This window comes from Myotis daubentonii, chromosome 5 (assembly GCF_963259705.1).
Source record: "Myotis daubentonii chromosome 5, mMyoDau2.1, whole genome shotgun sequence".
Taxonomy (NCBI): domain Eukaryota; kingdom Metazoa; phylum Chordata; class Mammalia; order Chiroptera; family Vespertilionidae; genus Myotis; species Myotis daubentonii.
In genome coordinates this window covers 55,129,508-55,148,260 of record NC_081844.1, presented here as the reverse complement: position 1 = coordinate 55,148,260, position 18,753 = coordinate 55,129,508, and the positions used below count along the sequence as shown (strand labels likewise).

At 43.0% G+C, this 18,753-nt stretch overlaps 1 protein-coding gene across 6 annotated transcripts in view; it reads right to left on the bottom strand.

Annotated features, from left to right (window-relative positions):
- The window catches only part of SH3D19 (SH3 domain containing 19), a 186,178-nt gene extending 167,972 nt beyond the window's left edge, over window positions 1–18,206 (bottom strand). Inside the window, exon 1 of one of the 6 annotated variants that reach the window (XM_059697862.1) lies at window positions 17,777–18,206. Coding sequence is in view for 2 of the 6 variants with exons in the window: in XM_059697858.1 (XP_059553841.1) it covers window positions 17,777–17,864 (88 nt within the window). In the remaining 4 variants the exon portion in view is untranslated. The remainder of the gene's footprint in view (window positions 1–17,776) is intronic. The other 5 variants (XM_059697859.1, XM_059697858.1, XM_059697864.1 and 2 more) reach the window with 5 other exon arrangements.
- Window positions 18,207–18,753: the final 547 nt, after the last annotated feature.

Sequence of the window (18,753 nt, the reverse complement as noted above, 5' to 3'; positions counted from 1 at the left end):
GAACTGTAGGAAAATAAATTCTTGTTGTTTAAAGCCACTAGATTTAGAGTAATTTGTTACAGCAGCAACAGGAAACTAATACATACATGTTAAATTTGAGATGCCTATTAGATATCCAAGTAGAGGTGCTGAATAGACAGTCGAGCTTATCTATATCTATCTATCTATCTATCTATCTATCTATCTATCTATCTATCTATCACCTATCTATCTATCTATCTATCTATCTATCTATCTATCTATCTATCTATAACCCTAATACGCAAATCGACCGAATGGCAGAACGCCTGGTGGAACAACCGGTCGCTATGATGCGCACTGACCACCAGGGGGCAGATGCTCAATGCAGGAGCTGCCCCCAGCCTGCAGACCTTGACCAGCGGTAGCAGCAGGGGGCGGGGCCGGTGAACGGGCAGCTCCAAGCCAGCCAAGGCGGGTGCGACCAGGGGTCCCCCGATCACCCAGCCAGTCACCCCACAGATCAGCCCTGATCACCAGCCAGGCCTAGGGACCCTACCCATGCACAAATTTCGTGCACCGGGCCTCTAGTAGAGAAATAAAACCAGAAGAATCTGTTTGAAGTATAAATCCTCATCCCCACAAACCCAACATCCCAAAAAAGCACTCATGCACATACACATTTGTTATGTAATTTCAAGATGTTCAAGAATCCCTATATTCATAGAACCTCCAGAATATTATACGTAATCACAAAGCAGCCTGTTCTAACCCCGATAAGAAGATTGCTCCCTCCCTAAGGAGGAGGAAACCAAGTAATTTTCCATTTTAAAAAAATCTTTAAATTTTTCCCCAATTCTGCTTATTAAAAAAATCAAAATGTTACAGAAATATCTAACACAGAAAGTTCAAATGCCCATGTAACTGCTTGCTCATCACATGTACCTATACACCCTCATGCTTAGAATGTGTCAATATGCCTCTGATTCCTTTTTAAATGTTTATACAGATGTACAGTTTTTTTATACTTGCCTTTTTAAATGGAGCTTGCTTTTTAAAATTAGCTTGTAATAACACAAAGCTGTCGTTACAACTGCAAAGCTTTAGAGCTGAGAGACCTTTGATTCATTTTATTAAAAATTCCATGTAACTAGCCTACACAAAAAGAAAAGACAGCAGTTGGTTGATTAAAGAAAGTTTGTGTCAATGAATTTTAAATAATGAAAACATTTGGCCTTTAAAATTACTAGAGCATTTTCAAAGGCAAGAATTTGGGTTTTTGAAGTAACCTCAAGTCCGTCTCCCCCCCCCCCCCCGTCCCCCCCCTCCCCCGGCTCAGTTCAATAAAGCTATTTTTATTTCTGATACACAGAGCTAACATTAAAGGAGATAGTTTTTTTAAAAAATACATTTGTTTCATATTCTTTTTGTCCACATGCTATTGAGCTGGTATATAATGAAAAATAAGTTAGCTCACTTAGAGGCCCAATAAACGAGTTCCAAAATGGTCCAAGCCTTTCTAAGAAGGAACAATCCATTGAACATCAAGATGGATGCATCCTATTGTTGGACCATGGTCAACACTGTACAGTCAGCTGTGCAGAATATTTTTCATCAGGTGATGGAGTCTCTACAAGTGAAAAACATCTATCAAATACTGTGTGAGTTCAAAAAATATGCTCTAGAAAAAAATCTTTCTAGAAGATATTGTTTTTACAACTATGAAAGTAAATTAAGCATAACAGGACAGACTTGGCTATTCCCAGAAGAAAAAAAGGTGAAAGGCCATGTTGAATTTGAGCTTAAGTTTGAATGCAGGGGAATAACACAATCAGTTTGCATTTCAGAAAAATCATTTTGTCAATTTGCATTTTAGAAAAATCACTTTGGTGGTTGTGCAGAGAATAAATTATAGAGAAACAATTCAGGAGTTAGAAAGGCTAGTTACAAGGCTATTGCAAATGGTGAGAGACACCTGGACCAGGTAGCAATGAGGATGGAGAGAAGAGAATCAATTCAAGAGCCACAAAGGAGACAGATTCAATAGAATATGGTAACTGACTAATTAGATGTAAGTATTCATGGTGAGGGATAAAGTTAAGAATTTCACCCAGGTTTCTGCCTTAGGCAACTTAAGGTGTGTCATTCAGTGAGATATGGAACCTTGGAGAAGATAGCTGAGGGATAAGAAATGTAAATTAAAGACATCAAGAGTCTATGAAAAAGAAATCCAAACAGACACATTTCAATCTTACATTGTACATTTATTAAATAAGCAAGTTGAGAGAATTAGAATATATTCCAAAAGCTCAATGGACCAAATTCTAGTTAGTTATTAGTTGCATAGAGTTTGTGAAAAATAATACACATCAGGCCCTGGTCAGGTAGCTCAGTTGGTTAGAGTGACATCACAATATATCAAGGTGGCAGGTTTGATCCCCGGTTGGGTTACAATAAAAAACCAACCAATGAATGCATAAATAAGTAGGACAGCAAATCAATGTTTCCCTCTCTCTCTCTAAAATAAATAAATAAATTTAAAACACACACACACACAATTAGTTTCAGTCTGCTCACACTAGTGAACCTTTTAAGAATGTTGTATTAGATGTTGTTGTACCAATGATTCATTGCCCGCCCCATGGAAGGACTATCCAACCACTTGAGGTGCCAGGTGACTTGCAGGACATCCTGCAAAAGGATTACAGTTCCCTGCATCACTAACATAAAGCTGACCAAACACATATGAGTAAAAGCATTAGTCTTAAAAGCTGGCACACGATTTGTTCATTGCTCTTATTCCCAGATAGTATGAACCCTAAGAAGACACCTAAGAAACTAAGAAGGACTCCTGGTGGCTAACTTGGCTCAAATGAAACAAAAACAAAAACAGGACCTAGTAGCCATTTCTATACAGAGGCCCTTTACACAAACTGCAGTTCAGGGAGAAGCCTGCACTTAACTACTTGCAGATAAGGAATTGCATGCATGCACTGTTTCTGCCACCTGAACCAGCCCTTATAAAGAAGTTCCTAGAATCCTATTTCAACCAATAGGACTGAGGCTTTCCCCATCTGATCTGACCAACCAGTGTGGCTCTATTCCAACCAATCATGACAGTGCCCTCATTTGCATAAGGACAGACCAATCAGGGACCAGGGGTGGGTACTTCTGTTCATATAAGCCAGCTCCCCTCAACTCCTCTCTGGCTCTGAGAGTGCACTTTCCCTTTCCACTAAACGGCTGAAGACTGTGATTCCCAGAGCAGAGCAGACCAGTGCAGTGCAAAGCAGACCAGCAAGAAGAGCAAAGGCATCCATCCAACAGCAGAGCAGAGCTGTCTAGCCAGAGAGGCTAAGAGGCCAGGCCCAGGGTTGTCTCACAGCTGAGCTGTTTCCAGAGCCATGCTATATCATAATTGAACTGTTTTGTACCGAATAAAGTTTCCTCTTCACCAAACCCCAAACTGGGAATTCCTGTTGATGTTGCTTTGGTGCCAGTGATCATCATAGGTTGACAATAGGCTCCTTCAGCCAGGATCCCAAAATGGAGAAGATAAGTGAGGCTGAGCTGTGGACTCACCAGTTGAGTATAACTATTATAAGATATTGAGCTCCAGAGGTTGTTTGTTAACACAGCATTAATAACAAAATAGGAGGTATACTGGTGTCTAACAAATAACAATTTTTTTGTGTGTTTCTCCTTTTCTAATCAAAATTTCTGGCTATCTGCTAAGAAGCAATCTGATGGAAAAATTAAAAAGTTGGCCCAAGTATACCAAAACTAAAACAAAGAATTCTGAACCTGAAAGGAAACTTTCTGTTAAGGGCTACATGGTAAATATTTTAGGCTTGCCAACCACACAGATATAGCATGAAAGCAGCCATAGGAAACATGTAAATGAATTAGCATGTCTGTGTTCTAATACAACTTTATTTACAAAAACAGGCAGTGAGCCAGATTTGGCGCACAGGTCTATAGTTTCTAAACCCTTGGTCTAAATCCTTCATATTGTCATTGAGGATTCTGAGACCCAGAGAGATTAAATCAAGGTCACACAGCTGGCTAGTGGCAGGTTGAGCATTAGAATACAGGTCTCCTGAGTGTAGTCCTCTAGAATAGATTCTGTTGGGTCACAGTATAGCAATGAAATACATAAGAAAAAAATAAAGAGGATCAGAGAATGGTAAGGTGGCTTTTGGTTATGCTAAACAGCTTTTCACAGTTTCTTTGATACTAATGTTGTGGACCCACCCCATAACAAAGAAACAGAATTTCCGGAGGATGAGGCCCAGAATTCAGGATTTTAAAAAGATTCCCAGGTGATTCTAATGTGCAGCCAAGGTTGAGAACCACTGTCTTATGGCAAAACAGGTTTTTAAAAAACACCATAACATGAGCAACAAATACACTAGACCAGCAGCAGGCAATTGTTTCTCATAGTATTTTAAATTTATTTTTTTATTTCTAATTTCCAAAGTAATACTCATTTGGAGGAAACTTAAACAATACAGAAGTATATAAAGTGACACCTTCCATGCTCTGCTCAATTCCATTGCCCAGAGTGTTAACACATGACTGATTTACATCAGAGCAGTTAATAAAAATCCTTTCTCTGAGCCACTCTTTTTTTCCCCTTTATTGAATAAGATACTACAAATGCGTCCTTATCCCCCCAAAGTCCCCTCATTCCCCCCAATCCTGCCCTCACCCTCACCCCCTGATGTCCACATCCATCACTTACGCTTATCTGCATGCATACAAGTCCTTTGGTTGATCTTTCCCTCTCACCCCAAACCTCCCCTGCTTTCCCTCTGAGTTTTGAGCATCTGATCGATGCTTCTCTGTCTCTACATCTGTTTTTGTTCATCGGTTTATGTTGTTCATTATAATCCACAAATGAGTGAGAGCATGTGATATTTATCTGAGCCACTCTTAACAACAAAGAGGGAGAGGAGTTCCCCTGGCCAGATATCCCTTCGAAATCATGTTTTTAAAAGCAACAGAGAGGTTAGGGGTTGTCTGTGGCCTGCAAATGAGAAAAGCAAGCTGCCCATGCACTATAACCATATGAGTGGGGCTCCTGAAATACCTTGATAATACTATTGTAGAATGTACAAACACTTCAAAAATGAATATCTATTTCTTCTCTTGGTATTTTACTAGGAAAACTTGGGCCTGTTCTCTCAGTTTTGAGTGAGTGAAAATAGCAAAGTAAGGAACTCCAAAAGTTTTTCCTCCATAAAAGCAATAAAAAACTGGCAGAATCAACTTTTTTGGAAATCTGGAAACTAACCAAAAGCTTGCAGAAACTACTTGATGCACTTCCTAACAGTGAAACACTTAAGAAAAACTAGCTGGATTTTGGTTAGAGCAGTGAGCTTTGTGGCATTTCCCTATTCTCCAGCTCAGTCTGCCTTTCTGGTCCCAGGAACAGTACCAAAGGGGCAGAAGGACCTCATTCACAAAGCAAAGAATTGTAATAATTTGTGTTTACCTGTCTGCTGGTGCCCTGGAAGACTGGCACAAAAGATGACTTTATCTTGCCTCATTCAGAACTCTCCAAGTGCTAAAAAGTGGCGAGCTGGAAGGAGTTTGTTGAAAACATTTACAAGCAAAAAATAGTTAGTTTGGTGCTGCATGAAGACACCAAAGAAGTTGGGAGAGAATGAGAGGCTTTGGAGAATGAGGGCTTTGAAAAGCTCCCATGTATTCCTGGGAATCTAAAAGACCATGTGCATTCCAAGGATGGGTACCTGCTTAGAAAAGATCTGAGAAGGCCCTAAGCTCCCATCGCCGGCTCACTGTCAGGTTCTGCTCAAGGAGGAAGAGAAGGCTAAGGGAAGCTGTGCAGCAACACACAGAGCCCATCTGTAAATACTAAGATATTTTGTTGTTGTTGTTCTAGGCACTTAAGGAAAACTGTCCAATCCCTAGAAGACCGCTAAGCTAATAAAACTGAGACTTCAGTGCTATACATCACAAAGATTACATACTTTACAAAATTAGTTCAGAAAAGTCACTAAACACACAACAACCACAATAAGCAGCAATAACAAACCTTGGAGAGGAAGATGAATCTGATTTCCAGCGTTGCTATACTATAATATTCAAAATGTCCAATTTTCAACATAAAACTACAAGGTATACAAAAAACAAGAATGTCTGGCCCCACAAAGAAAAAAAAAGTAATACAAAAGGTTCCTGTGGAAGCCCAGACATTGCACTTACTAGACAAAGACTTTATATCTGCTATTTAAAATATGTTCAAAGAAACTGTTAATAGGAGGGGGGGGGTGTAACCCAAAAGAAATATTTTCAGATGTCATATCCAATAAAGAATTTGAATGCAGAATATATAAATAACTCTTAAAAATTGCACAATATGAAAATATGCAAAGATTTGAATATTTTTTGCCAAAGATTAGCCACATGAAAAGATGCTCCTCATCATTAGCCATTAAGGAAAGGCACAATGAAAAAATCACCACGCATTTATCAGAATGGCTAAAACAAAACAAGTAAGAAAAACTTGGTATACCAAGTGCTGGTGAGGATGGGGATCAACTGGAACTCTCATACACTGCAGGTTTTACACCAAGTTCTGGAAAATGCAAAACTATGAAACAGAGGACAGATTAGTAATTGCCAGGGGTTAAGAGTTTGAGGAAGGTTTAACTACAAGGAAATTTCCTGTTCTTCACCCAGACTATGGTGGAGGTCACATGAATCTAAGAAGGTATTAAAGCTCATAAAACTATAGTTAACACCGTATTGCATATTTGAAAGTTACTAAGAGACTACATCTTAAAAGTTCTCATCACAAGAAAAAATATTTTTGCAACTATGTATGGTGATAGGTGTTAAGTAGATTTATTTTTGTGGTGATCCTTTCACAATATATAAACATTGAATCATTGTTTTACACACACCTGAAACTAATATAATGTTACATTGGCAATTATGCATCATTAAAAAAAAAACACCTCATAGAACTATATACCAAACAGAAGTCAGTTTTACTTTATGTAAACTTACGTATGTAAACGTAAAAATGAAAGGAGGGGGAAAAAAAAACCCTGCAGGGGTCCGAACCCCAGCACTTCTCTTTGTCCCATTTTCATCTTAACAGAAACTGCCTTTCTTTGTTAGAAGAATTACTAAGTTCCTGGCATATCTTAAGCACTAAAAAAGTGGTTAATAAATAGAAATAGTTGATAAAATAAAATAAAAAATTTTATTGATTTCAGAGGGAGGAACGGAGAGGGAATCATGGATGGGCTGCCTCCTGCATGCCCCTCACTGGGGATCCAACCCCCTGGGACCTCCTGGTTCAACGGTCAAGGCTCAACCACTGAGCCACACCAGCCGAGGGATAAATCAAGTGTTTCTTAGGCATGCTAAATAGTTGGTACTTTAAATAAAAAACCCTACAACAGCAGCCCCGGGCCCAGTAGCTCAATTGGCTGGAGCGTCCTGTACATCCAGGTCGGGGCACACACCTAGGTTACAGGTTCGCTGTGTGTGTGTGTGTGTGTGTGTGTGTGTGTGTGTGTGTGTGTGTGTAAGAGGCAACAAATAGATGTCTCTCTCTCACATCAATGTTTCTCTCTCTCCCTTCCTCCCTCTAAAAAAAATCAATTAAAAAAAGAGAAAAGAATGAAAGAACCTTGAAGTCAAACCCCTAATTCTTCATTACCTTGGTTAAACAGTCACTGGGAACCTGCGAGGTGCTCGTTCCAAAACTGCGCTGCACTAGGTCTGCGAAAACCCTGGCGCTCGAGGGGGGTTGAGAGGCGTCAGTGCTGCACACGTGCTCGTCCGTCTATTTAACACCAACCACCAACGTGCTCCAACTGAGGCTCCATGCCACGTGTGGGGCGTCACCGCCCCTCCCCGAGAGACTGACCAATGACAGCCTCCCTTCTCTTCCGGTCGGGGAACCCGAGCCGGCTTACCAGACGGGCAGTCCTTCCTCAGAAAGATCCTTTACCATCCATCCCCCATCCCACAGAGGTGGACAACCGAATGGCGACTCCTCTCTTCCCAGGGTCCCTCTGCTCACCTGAACATCAGCCTCCCTATCTGGGCCCAATCACCAAGGCGGCGTTTGAACTTGATCATCAGATGCCACTGGGACCCAAGATGGCGGCGCCCGGGCCGAAGGGAGCTCACGAAGGGAACAACGGACAGCGGTGGGACGCTTGTGCGCAGGCGCGGTGCGGGCGGCGGGGCCGCCAGGGTGAGGGCCTATGCTCGGGGGTTCGAGGCCCTGCGGCGCTGCATCACCTGGGCGCCGAGCAGACCCTGAGGGCGGCGTCGGGAAGGGCTGCGAGCACTGCACTTGGCCTCCATTTGCTGCCCCTCCGCGCAAAGCCTGGCGCCAGCCGTACTGAGGGCACCAAGGGGCAAACGAATCCAGCTCTTAAATTAAAAGGGAAACAGGAATATGTGCAGTTCTTGCACGTCAAGGAGTATTGTCTCTTCTCAACAGGGTAAGCTATGGGCACAACAGGAAGTCGCTCTCCATCATTGTGTACCAAAGGACTTGGGTTAGAATAAAATGTACTAAAACTTAAAAAATAGTTACAGTAAATGTTTGTTTTTTTTAAAATTCTATTCTATTTGATAAATATATATAGAACGTAAGTACCAGACACTGTTCTGAGTCATGGGGCTATAACAAGGATTTTCCAACCAGTGTGCTGAAAGATTTTTTAAAACATTCAATACCTGACTATTTGTCAAAAAAGAAAAAAAAATGACAAGAGCCAACACAACCATAGCCGCCCGGGGTGAAGGAATCAAAATGATACCTTTTCTTTTGTCAGATCGGCAAAAATTGTATTTTTTGGTGTGCTGCCTAATTTTAGTAATTAGTTTACGTGTCCCTCGAGATGAAAAAGTTTAAAAGTCGCTGGGCTGTAACAGTGAACAAAGTAAGTGCCTCCCCTCGCAGAACTCAGTGAAAGTCAGTGCTGGGTCATGCATGGCATCTGCCAATGTTACCCTCTCCATTCTAGGAAATCTCCAACAGCCCCCAGGCGGGGTCCCTCCGCTGCTGGCGAGTCTTCACGCTGGAATGCGGCGGCCAGGCGGGTGCCCAGGAGAAGGAGCCAGGCAGGGTGGCTATGGAAAGGTAAGGATGTCTATTTCAGCGGTCGCCAACCCTTCGGACCTCGCGGACCACCAGTGACTCTATTTGTCATTGGCCTCCGAGGTAAACTGGCATGAGAACCCTGCCCTTAAGGGCCACTCTGTGCCAGATGGTGGCTGGCCATCCCACTTAGAGCTCGTTCTTGGGGAGACTCACTGTGAGGAAAACAAGAGAGAGCCAACTACTCAGTAACTCACAAGCCACGGGAGCAGACAGAGGCACACTGAGCCCAAGGGATGTTCTCTGGACTATTTGCGGCCACTTTCCTCGGGCTACTCTATTTCCCGCTGTCTTCTGAAGTCACTTTCTGTGTGTGCAGGCTTACGTATGCATCCTTCCGATAAGCCCCCATCAGCTGAGGTTAGCAGGATAGGCCTCTATGACCTCAGACATTTGCTTTCCAGTGACTTCCAGGAGCGCGCCTTAAACCATTCTTTACGTGGAGCCTTCTCTTCCACACAAGATAATAGAGGGATTGAATGAAATTCATTGTAAAATGCATGGTGGATTCGTTTATTTATTGTTTGACTGAAAATCATCACAGCTTAGGATGGAAGAACATAACAGTTTAAATTACAAGAAATCACACCGAAACCACTTGTCACATTTTTTAATGGGAGCCTAAGCTGAGTGTCACCTCACATAGAACTTCAAAAATCTAGCTCCCAGCAACTATTCCAGAGGTAACTAATTGGGAAATCTGAGGGGAGGGGGTGGTTATGAGCATGTCTTTTTCAAAGCTCCCGAGTTGATTCAGCGCCAAGCCAGCATTCAGAACCCTGGCACTGAGGGTCTTATTACTGAAAGTGTGGTCTGGGAACCAGCAGTAGCGGCATCACCTGCAGCTTGTTAGAAATGCAGAATCTCAGGCTCCACTCCAAACCTACTCAATCGGGACCTGCATTTCTAGGAGCTCCACGTGACTTGTAGGCCTATTACAGTTTAAAAAGTACTGTTTAGAGGTTCCGTTGCTACAGAAACGTGAGCAATTCCAAACCATCTTATAAAGTTGAAATGTTCTATGAAAAAGAAACAGAAATAGAACAGCACAGGAGATCAAATGTTTGTGATATTAGGCATTTCACATATGCATGGAGTCTGCCAATTTTACCCTCATCTAATTAAGAGTAATATTCAAATGCAAGTCGCAGTATAAAACTTGCAATACCACTCCTTATTCCAACTGAATTCCACGTACAAACCACACCCTCCACTGAGTTATATATACCTGAGCTAACACAAATCTACCTTTTAATCTCCAGATAGCTTTAGCAGTATGTACTAGTATGTTGAGGGGGAGTTCTTGTGAGGAAATAAACACGGGGTGTTGGGATAAGACAAGAAGGGATCATTTACGTGAGTGGCCTCATGCTAGGGGGGTGGGGGGCTGCCCTTTTTTTGTGTGAACACATGACTATTGGAAATGGCGATATTTATTGCCAGAAAAACTAATTATCGATATGCTGTGCCAACACTTTTTTCTGTGCCCCTTGTTCTTGGCCACCTCTCAGAGAAAAAGCATTTAGCTATCCTCCAGTAAAGCGATTCCTTGATTAATGTATCTTCAGGAAACAATGCTCCGGTACAATGGAGGCAGCCATATTGAAAAAAAAAAAAGAACTCTGAATCCTAAGCAGCAGCCCTGGCATGCATTATAGGGCTCATCAGCAACTGCAGTTGTTAATCTGCTCTTATGCATCAGAGCAGGGACAAAATCACCTTCCTTCACAGCTTCTATTTATTCATTCCCTGAGAAGTATCCAAACCTGGCACTAGGCAAAATCACAAAAACAGAAACTGTTTGCAGATTCTATAGGGTTCCTTTTCAGTACATCACATATGATACCTTGAGGTTTACAAGCATGTTCCCCATAATGAAATTGTAGGAGTAGTTAGAGAATAATTCCTATTCAAAAGATGCAAATAAAGGGAGGGGGCTCTGAGTGGTTTGTTCAAGGTCATCTATAATAATTAAAGGGTAGTATGCTAATTAGACCAGACGTCCTTCTGGGCGAAGCCTGGGTCCTGGCTGCCTGAGGGAAGCTGGGAAGGCCTACTCTTTCACAAATTTTCGAATTTTCGTGCATCAGGCCTCTAGTATTATAATAAAATACAAAATAACAATAAGAATCTAGGTATCCTAAGGGAACCTCATGTTAACAAAATGAATTACAGCCTTGTGGTAAGGAGAGAGAAACAAGATGATCAAGTTAGAATTTGTATCAGTTAAGATAATTTTGTCATGTATTCAGGGACTAGTTCTAGAGACCTACGGTAACAGTGGTTTAAACAAGACAAGAGGGTTTTTTTGTTTGTTTTTCTCAGATAAAGGAGGAGGCATGCGATCAGAATCTCAGATGATGACTGTATTGTTGGGAACTGAGATTCCATCTACTTTTCTGCTCCATTATTCTCCGTGCATGGATTCCACCCTCAAGATGAGCTCACGGCCCATAATGGCTGCTGTGAGCTGCACACCCTTGTCTCTGGTAGAAGCGGGAAGGAATGTGATACAGGTAAAAGGATATTCTGTGCGGTTGAGTCCTCTTTAAAGAGCTTTCCTAGAAATCCCACCCAAGAATTTTTACCTGTATCTCCTTAGCAGGCTGGCAGAAGTAGTTTTGTAGGTTGACAAACTGCTATAGTCAGCAATACAGGATTCCATTGACTCAGGAGGACAAGGGGAATGAATACTAGGTAGGCAACTAGGAGTCTCTGCCACAGAATCCTATTGTGTCACTTGCTAACTGTGTGACCCCAGTAGATTATTTACTCCCCCCAGGTCTCATGTTCCTCATCTGTAAAATGAAGGAAATGATCACATTTAGTATGGAGACTAAATGAGAAAAATACATGTAAAAATTAGAATACTACCTGGCACCCAGTACATAATACATATTAACTCATGATTATTTGATTATCCTAGTCTAGTGCTTTTCCAGATTCTTCTCCTGTTCCAACTTTCTTTCTAGTTCCACATTTGGAAAATAATTTATATCAGTCCTTTTTGTACCTGCTGAAACTTTAGTGTGAATGAGTTTTAGTCATAGATGATATACATGTGAAAAATTATGTAAACGGAGCCACTTCAAAACGGAGTTGGAGCTGCCTTTCCAGAGGAACTGCCTTGCACGTCTTACTCCTCAAACCTTTGGAATGTTTAATCTGGGCAAAAGAACCTCTAGACTGGGCCAAAGCAATATTGTGTCCCAAAAAAGTGCTTGCAAAGCTAACAAGAAAGCAGACATTCTGACTACCAAACTAAAAATTAAAGACATTCTTTAGAATTAACACCATGTATAGCTAAAGAATAACTTCATTTATTTACATCTATAGAAATTCCTTCCTTCTAGTCATGTAATTATCCCCCCCTCCCTTTCTCATAAAATCCCTTGCCTTCACTTCATAATCAAAACACTATTTGGGTTTTTGCCTGAATCAGTGCTTCACAAATAGCTATTTTGGGGAGACCTCAAATAAATACTACTGCCTCTCAACTTTGGCCTTTTATCTTTAGGCTAACAACATAAATAAGTGCTAATCTATAATAATAATTAAGTGTAATATGCTAATTAGACTGGACATCCTTCTGGACGTCCTTCCAGATGAAGCCAGGGCTGTAGCCGCAGGATGAAGGCAGCCGCTTGGCCCATGGCTGTGAGGGACAGATCCAGGCAGCCACAGAGGCTGCGAAGGTCTACTCTTGCACAAATTTCGTGCATCAGGCCTCTAGTAACTTTATAGGTATTTACTGTGTGCTTAATCGTGTCCTAAGGGTAATACATATACTAACTCATTTAATCTATAAACCCTTCATAACAGGTTTTATTAATATCACTAGAGGCCCGCTGCACAAAATTCGTGCACTGGGGGGGGTGTCCCTCAGCCCAGCCTGCACCCTCTCCAATCTGGGACCCCTCAGGGGATGTCTGACTGCTGGTTTAGGCCCTCTCACAATACAAGACTGCTGGCTCCCAACCGCTCACCTGCCTGCCTGATCGATGCCTAACATCTTCCTTGCTGGCCTGATTGCCCCAACTGCCCTCCCCTGCCGGCTTGATCACTCCTAACTGCCCTCCCCTGCTGGCCCAGTCGCCCCCAACTGCCCTCCCCTGCTGGCCCAGTCCCCCACCAACTGCCCTCCCCTGCAGGCCTGGTCCCCCCCAACTGCCCTCCCTTGCAGGCCTGGTCACCCCCAACTGCCCTTTCCTGCCAGCATGGTTGCCCCTAACTGCCCTCCCCTGCTGGCCTGATTGCCCACAACTGCCCTCCCCTGCTGGCCATCTTGTGGTGGCTATTTTGTGCAAGGGTGTGACAGTCAATTTGCACATTACCTCTTTATTATATAGGATTGTTTTACAAATAATGAATGGAAGCAGAGAAGATAGTAAGAGGTGATCCAAGAAAAGAACCAAGACAATCTGGTTCTCTTATGCTAAACTCCAGTTAATAGTCACCACTTTTTATACTTATTTACCTTCTTTAAAGTGTATTAGTCTTACCTTCCCTAATTCCCTGTTTTATATATCTCTTTATATTCCTTGTATGTAGAAAATACATTTTTCATATATTATATTGATGGGGATAAAAGAACTCAGTGAATGCAGGATTTTTAATGTGTAAAACAATGTGTAAATCTATATATATATAAAAGCCAAGTGACCAGAACAACCAAAACGACTGGTCGCTATGATGCACACTGCGGTGGCCAACCGGCCTATCGGGGCCCCAATCAGCTCCCCCCACCTCCCATGGCCCCTTCCCCCAGCTGGCCATGTCCCCGATCGGCCCCCCCACCCTGATCAGGGGCAGGGCTGGCAGCCAACCTCCCACGTCCCCCTTACCCCCACTGGCCTGGCCCCAATCAATCCCCATCAGGGCAGGCAGCCGGACCCCACCCATACACAAATTCGTGCACCAGGCCTCTAGTATATCTATAATTTCCATGGGACTTATAATAATTTTGTCAAAATAAATTGGACAACTTTGAAATTCTAATAGTAAAAATGGTAAGATGATAACCCAGAAGGATTAATATAGTTTTCAAAACTAACTTATTAGAGCCACAAATTCTCTGAGCCATAGGTTATATAAAGCAACTCAAAGAAACTATAGTTTATGACTTGAAACTCACAATAGAGGTAACTTAGGTGCAGTTATACCTAACTGTGATATTTTAGATTAAGTATTCAACATTTCTGAGTCTCAATTTACTCATCTCTAACACGGGAATAAATAATAAAATCTATCCTCTTTCCTCTCAGTGTCTTTAAGAATCAAGTTAAATGAGGCTACGAAAGTCCTTCCCAAGCAGGAAAAAACACACAGATGCAAAATATTTCTAAATATATAACAAGGAACATGCATGTATAAACGTGTGAAGCATTAATATCAATGGACTATTATTAACAGCCAATGGGATAGTTTGGAAAAACATGAACTTTTAGGTTGGAAAGACCTGGATTCAAGTTCTTATCCTGCCATTTACTAGCCGAGGGACCTTGGGGATGTTGCTTAAACATATTTCTGAGCCTCAGTCTTTTCAATTATTAAATGGAGAAAAAATAATACCTACCTAACAGGGTATAGCATGTAAGAAGCACCTGGTTCATAGTAAACACAACAAATTTTATTCTGTGCCCTTATACTGACAATATTAGTTATTTTACTCAAGACACATCAGAGAAGTTACATCAGTCCTTCCAGAGTTTACCATTAAGACATCAACATATAGAAAGACTACATTTATTTAGTTTTTATTAAACTCTATTAAATGCCTACCACTCTTCCAGGTGATTAGGAGAGGATCTAGAACTTTATATTCCCTGCCCTGTAGATCAGTCAGAGGTTCTCAGATCTGGTTGACAGTCTGATGAAAGCTACATCGCCTCTCTCCAAAGAAAGTTACAAAACTTGTAGGAGACAATACAAGAGATATAGGAGAATATCTTCATGACCCAGGGGTAGGGAAAGCATTATAAAGGGAGAGTGCAGAGAGGAGGAACACTCTAAAGAAAAAGATTCATAAATACACCTACATTAAAATTAAGAATTTCTACATCAAAGAGACCATAAAGAAAATTTCAGGAATAAGCCACAGAGTGGGAAATATTTACTAGTACAATACATACAATTAAAAAAAAAAAAAAGGTGAGATTCCTGTGTAAAGAACTTCAACAAATATTAAAACATGTTTATATAATGAAAATAAACTACAGCTGCATGTAATAAAATGGGTAAATCTTACAAACTTAATATTGAGTGAAAAAAGCATGACACTTAAGAATAGGTACAGGATGATTCCACTCACGAACTTGGAAAATGGATAAAATGAAATAATATTGTATAGGGATGCATATGTTATGCATATGCATATAAGGTAAAACAGTACAGAAGAACAAGGGAATAAATTATCACAAAAGTCAAAAAAGCTGAGTGACAGGGATCAGAGTCTGCTTCTAGATTGCTCACAATATTCTTTCTTGACTTGAACACAGGTTACAAGGGTTTTACAGGCACACTGTTTTATTGAGTTTCATTTACTTTATTGTGCTTCACAGATGTTGCATTGAAGGGAAGGGAAGACCCTCCACCAGCAAAAAGATACGACTCACTTTATTGCAGTGGTAGAACCAAACCTGCAATATCTCTGAAGTATCCCTATCTTTTATAATTTGTAAGTTTTATATGTTATTCTGAATGTACACTGCAAAAATAAACAAATACACTTCCACCACCACACCTAAAGCTAGCAGGGAGAGAAGGAGTTCAGACTCCTTCAAGCCCCTAAACACCAAATTTATGGTGTCAAGCTACATGAGATCAAAGAAAAAAGAAAATCTTTAGAATGTAAAGTGGTGGGGGAAGAAGGGAGTGATGAGAATAGGAAAAGTCCAAGACTGGAAAGCGATCTTTAAGCCTTTGGGTCAGTTCATACTCTCACTTGGAGAGAGAACTTGCAGCCCAGACATGAGGAACAAATGCCCAAGCTTGGTAAGGAATGCGATGGTGTCTGAAAAACATAGTAACTACTGCGGGGATGGAGCAGCACAGCTTGTAAAGAAATGTACTCTATTAAATAATGTCTCCCCAAAGAAAGAAAACCAGTAAGCCGAACCTTCTCCCCACTCCTTAATATCTCCTCCCCTCACTCTTAAATGGTGAAAAGCTACAAACAACAATTTCTGAGTGAAAAAGTATACCATGTCATGTCTCAGCAAAATACTACCACAGAACTCAGAAAGGCCTCTGTCAGCCTTGGGAAATTAAGGAACTGGTAAAAACAAGTTACAAAAACGCCACTTCCACTAGCCTTGGAATAAGTACACATATTGCGACTGAATGATAAGCCTACACCTGGATTATAGTCTGACCTCCAGTATCGACAGCTCTTCACAGGACAGTCCCTCCTTAGAGAGAGTGAAGCTTTTTGCTGAATAGGACTCCAAGGGAGCCCGCACTGTTCAATGGAAATACACATTTGTAAATGTTTTAGTTGTATTCCTGCAAGGAATACAGGACTTATTTTCCATTATTTCATGAGGTCTGGATTTATACTGAACAAAACTATCATTTTCCAAACAGATGGTGTCAATTGGTTATTTTGATTTTAAAAAAGTCCTAGTAAGGGGCATACGGGATTATTTTTAAGTTTCCAAGGGTATGGAGTTGACCATTTCCTCATACTACACTCAAATTCTTTCTCTTCATTCTATTTTCTACCTGCCTGTTTGTTCCCTCACAGACCCATAACTTCTCTTAATTTCTCCACGACTTGAGAAAGAGGCTTTAGTGAATGTTTTCATCTCCACCTTTCTCACTTGTTTAGCCCCCTTTTGTAGTCAATTCCCTAGGTATGTTCTCTCTTTTTAGATAACTGGCTTATCCAGTTGGAACCAAAGGCCAAAGAATTCCCTCTCTATTATGTCTGATGGAAAAGCCTCCGGGGAAGAGAGAAGGGGTGTGGATCTGTACTTAGTCACTCTTACACTTCTGCGGCAAACTATGGACCCGTGCCGCCTTTGTGCACCCAAAAGAAGTAATTTTAGGCCCAGAAATGATTCTCAGTCCAAATGGGTCGCCTTTTGGAATGCTATATTCTGCAGCACTCACAAAATAACTCTAAAGCCAGCCCTGCACAAAACTGGTGCGCTCCGAAGGAGCTGGGGGCAGGGAGGAGAGTCGCAGGTCCGAAGTTCAGAGACACTGAAACCAGACTAGACAACTAGCGCGCGGGTCGACCTGGTGGCGGCAGCCCAGGCAAAACTGTCCGGAGGGGGCGTCCCCCACGGGTCTCTGACTCATCCAGAGATAAGTCATCACCTGGGCCACCAGGTCCAAGGCACCAGCTCCTGGAAAATTTGTAGTTTTGGCTCCTGGGCCCTAGCAGGTAGAGAGAGACCCGTGTGGTTTTCCTCGGGCTCCGCCCCGAAAGTGAGGATGAGGATGGAAAAGCCATTCTCCCTCTCTCATTTCCAAGAGGTGCGGGTCCCCTCCTGGCGGGTGAGCTGGTGAGGGAGCCGCCGCCTTCTAGGGCAGGACCTGAGCGGCCCCAGGGTGTCCAGCCCTCGGTCCTGCTCCCTCCCCCCGCCCCCCCCCCCACCCCTTGTGTCCCTTCTCCACCCTCCCCACCCCCCGCCTCGTGCTCCTCACGCCCCTCACCTGCAGCCGAGTGGCCCGAGAGCGCCCGGCCCCGGGCGCGGCGCCCCAGCTCTTCCTCCTCGTCCTCCCACCGCCGGCCCTCAGCCATGGGCGAGGCGAGGCGCAAGGCGCAGCTGCGGGACGATGGACGAGCCCCGAGGGCCCCCGCGCCAGCTCCCTCGGGGCCTGGAGGAAGGCCCCGGGGAAGAAGTGGCAGCGCCTGGGGCTGCGGAATCGGCTGCCTCCGCGGACTCCACCTGCAGCTGGCGGGCAGCGGCGGGGCACCCGCGCGATCCCGGCTCCCCGCCTCCTTCCAGCAGCGCACCCGGCCTCTTTCTCCCAGCTTTCGCTCTCCCACTCTCTTCCCCCTTCCTCTTTCCCTTCTCCGCCCCTCGGACTTGGAGCCAGGGACCGGGGCGGGTTCGGGCTGGGCCTCGCCTCCTCGGGGAGGGGTCACCCGCCACTGAGGACGCCCCACTGCCACACACCCTGGAACCACCTGCTTGCTGGACCCAAACAAACGCGTACAGAATCAATAAACAGGGGTGGGGGGAGGTGGCCTGGCCTCTTCCTGACCTTTCACAGTATTCCGGTGTCAACAGGAAACCCATTTGCTTGACACTTAAACAAAAGGAGGAGGAGGAACCTGCCCCTAGCGGGACTAGGAGAGATGGGACAGCTGGGAGCCGCAGAACTTGGGAACAAACTAGCTTAGAGATTGGCTGAGACTGCGTAATTTTTTTTTCTTTCCCTCTCTTTTCGCCCTTTAAAATCGAGCCTCGCCAGAGCACAGAGGACTTTAGGGCAGTGAGTCTACTCTGTATGATAGTATAATGGTGGGTGCACATTATTATACATTTGTCCAAACCAATAGAATGTACAACGTCAAGAATAAACCCCAATGTTAACTGAAGACTTTGCGTGTTGATATAGGTTCCTCGATTGTAGAATGGACCACTCTGTGGGGAATGTGGATGATGGGTGAGACTGTGCATGTG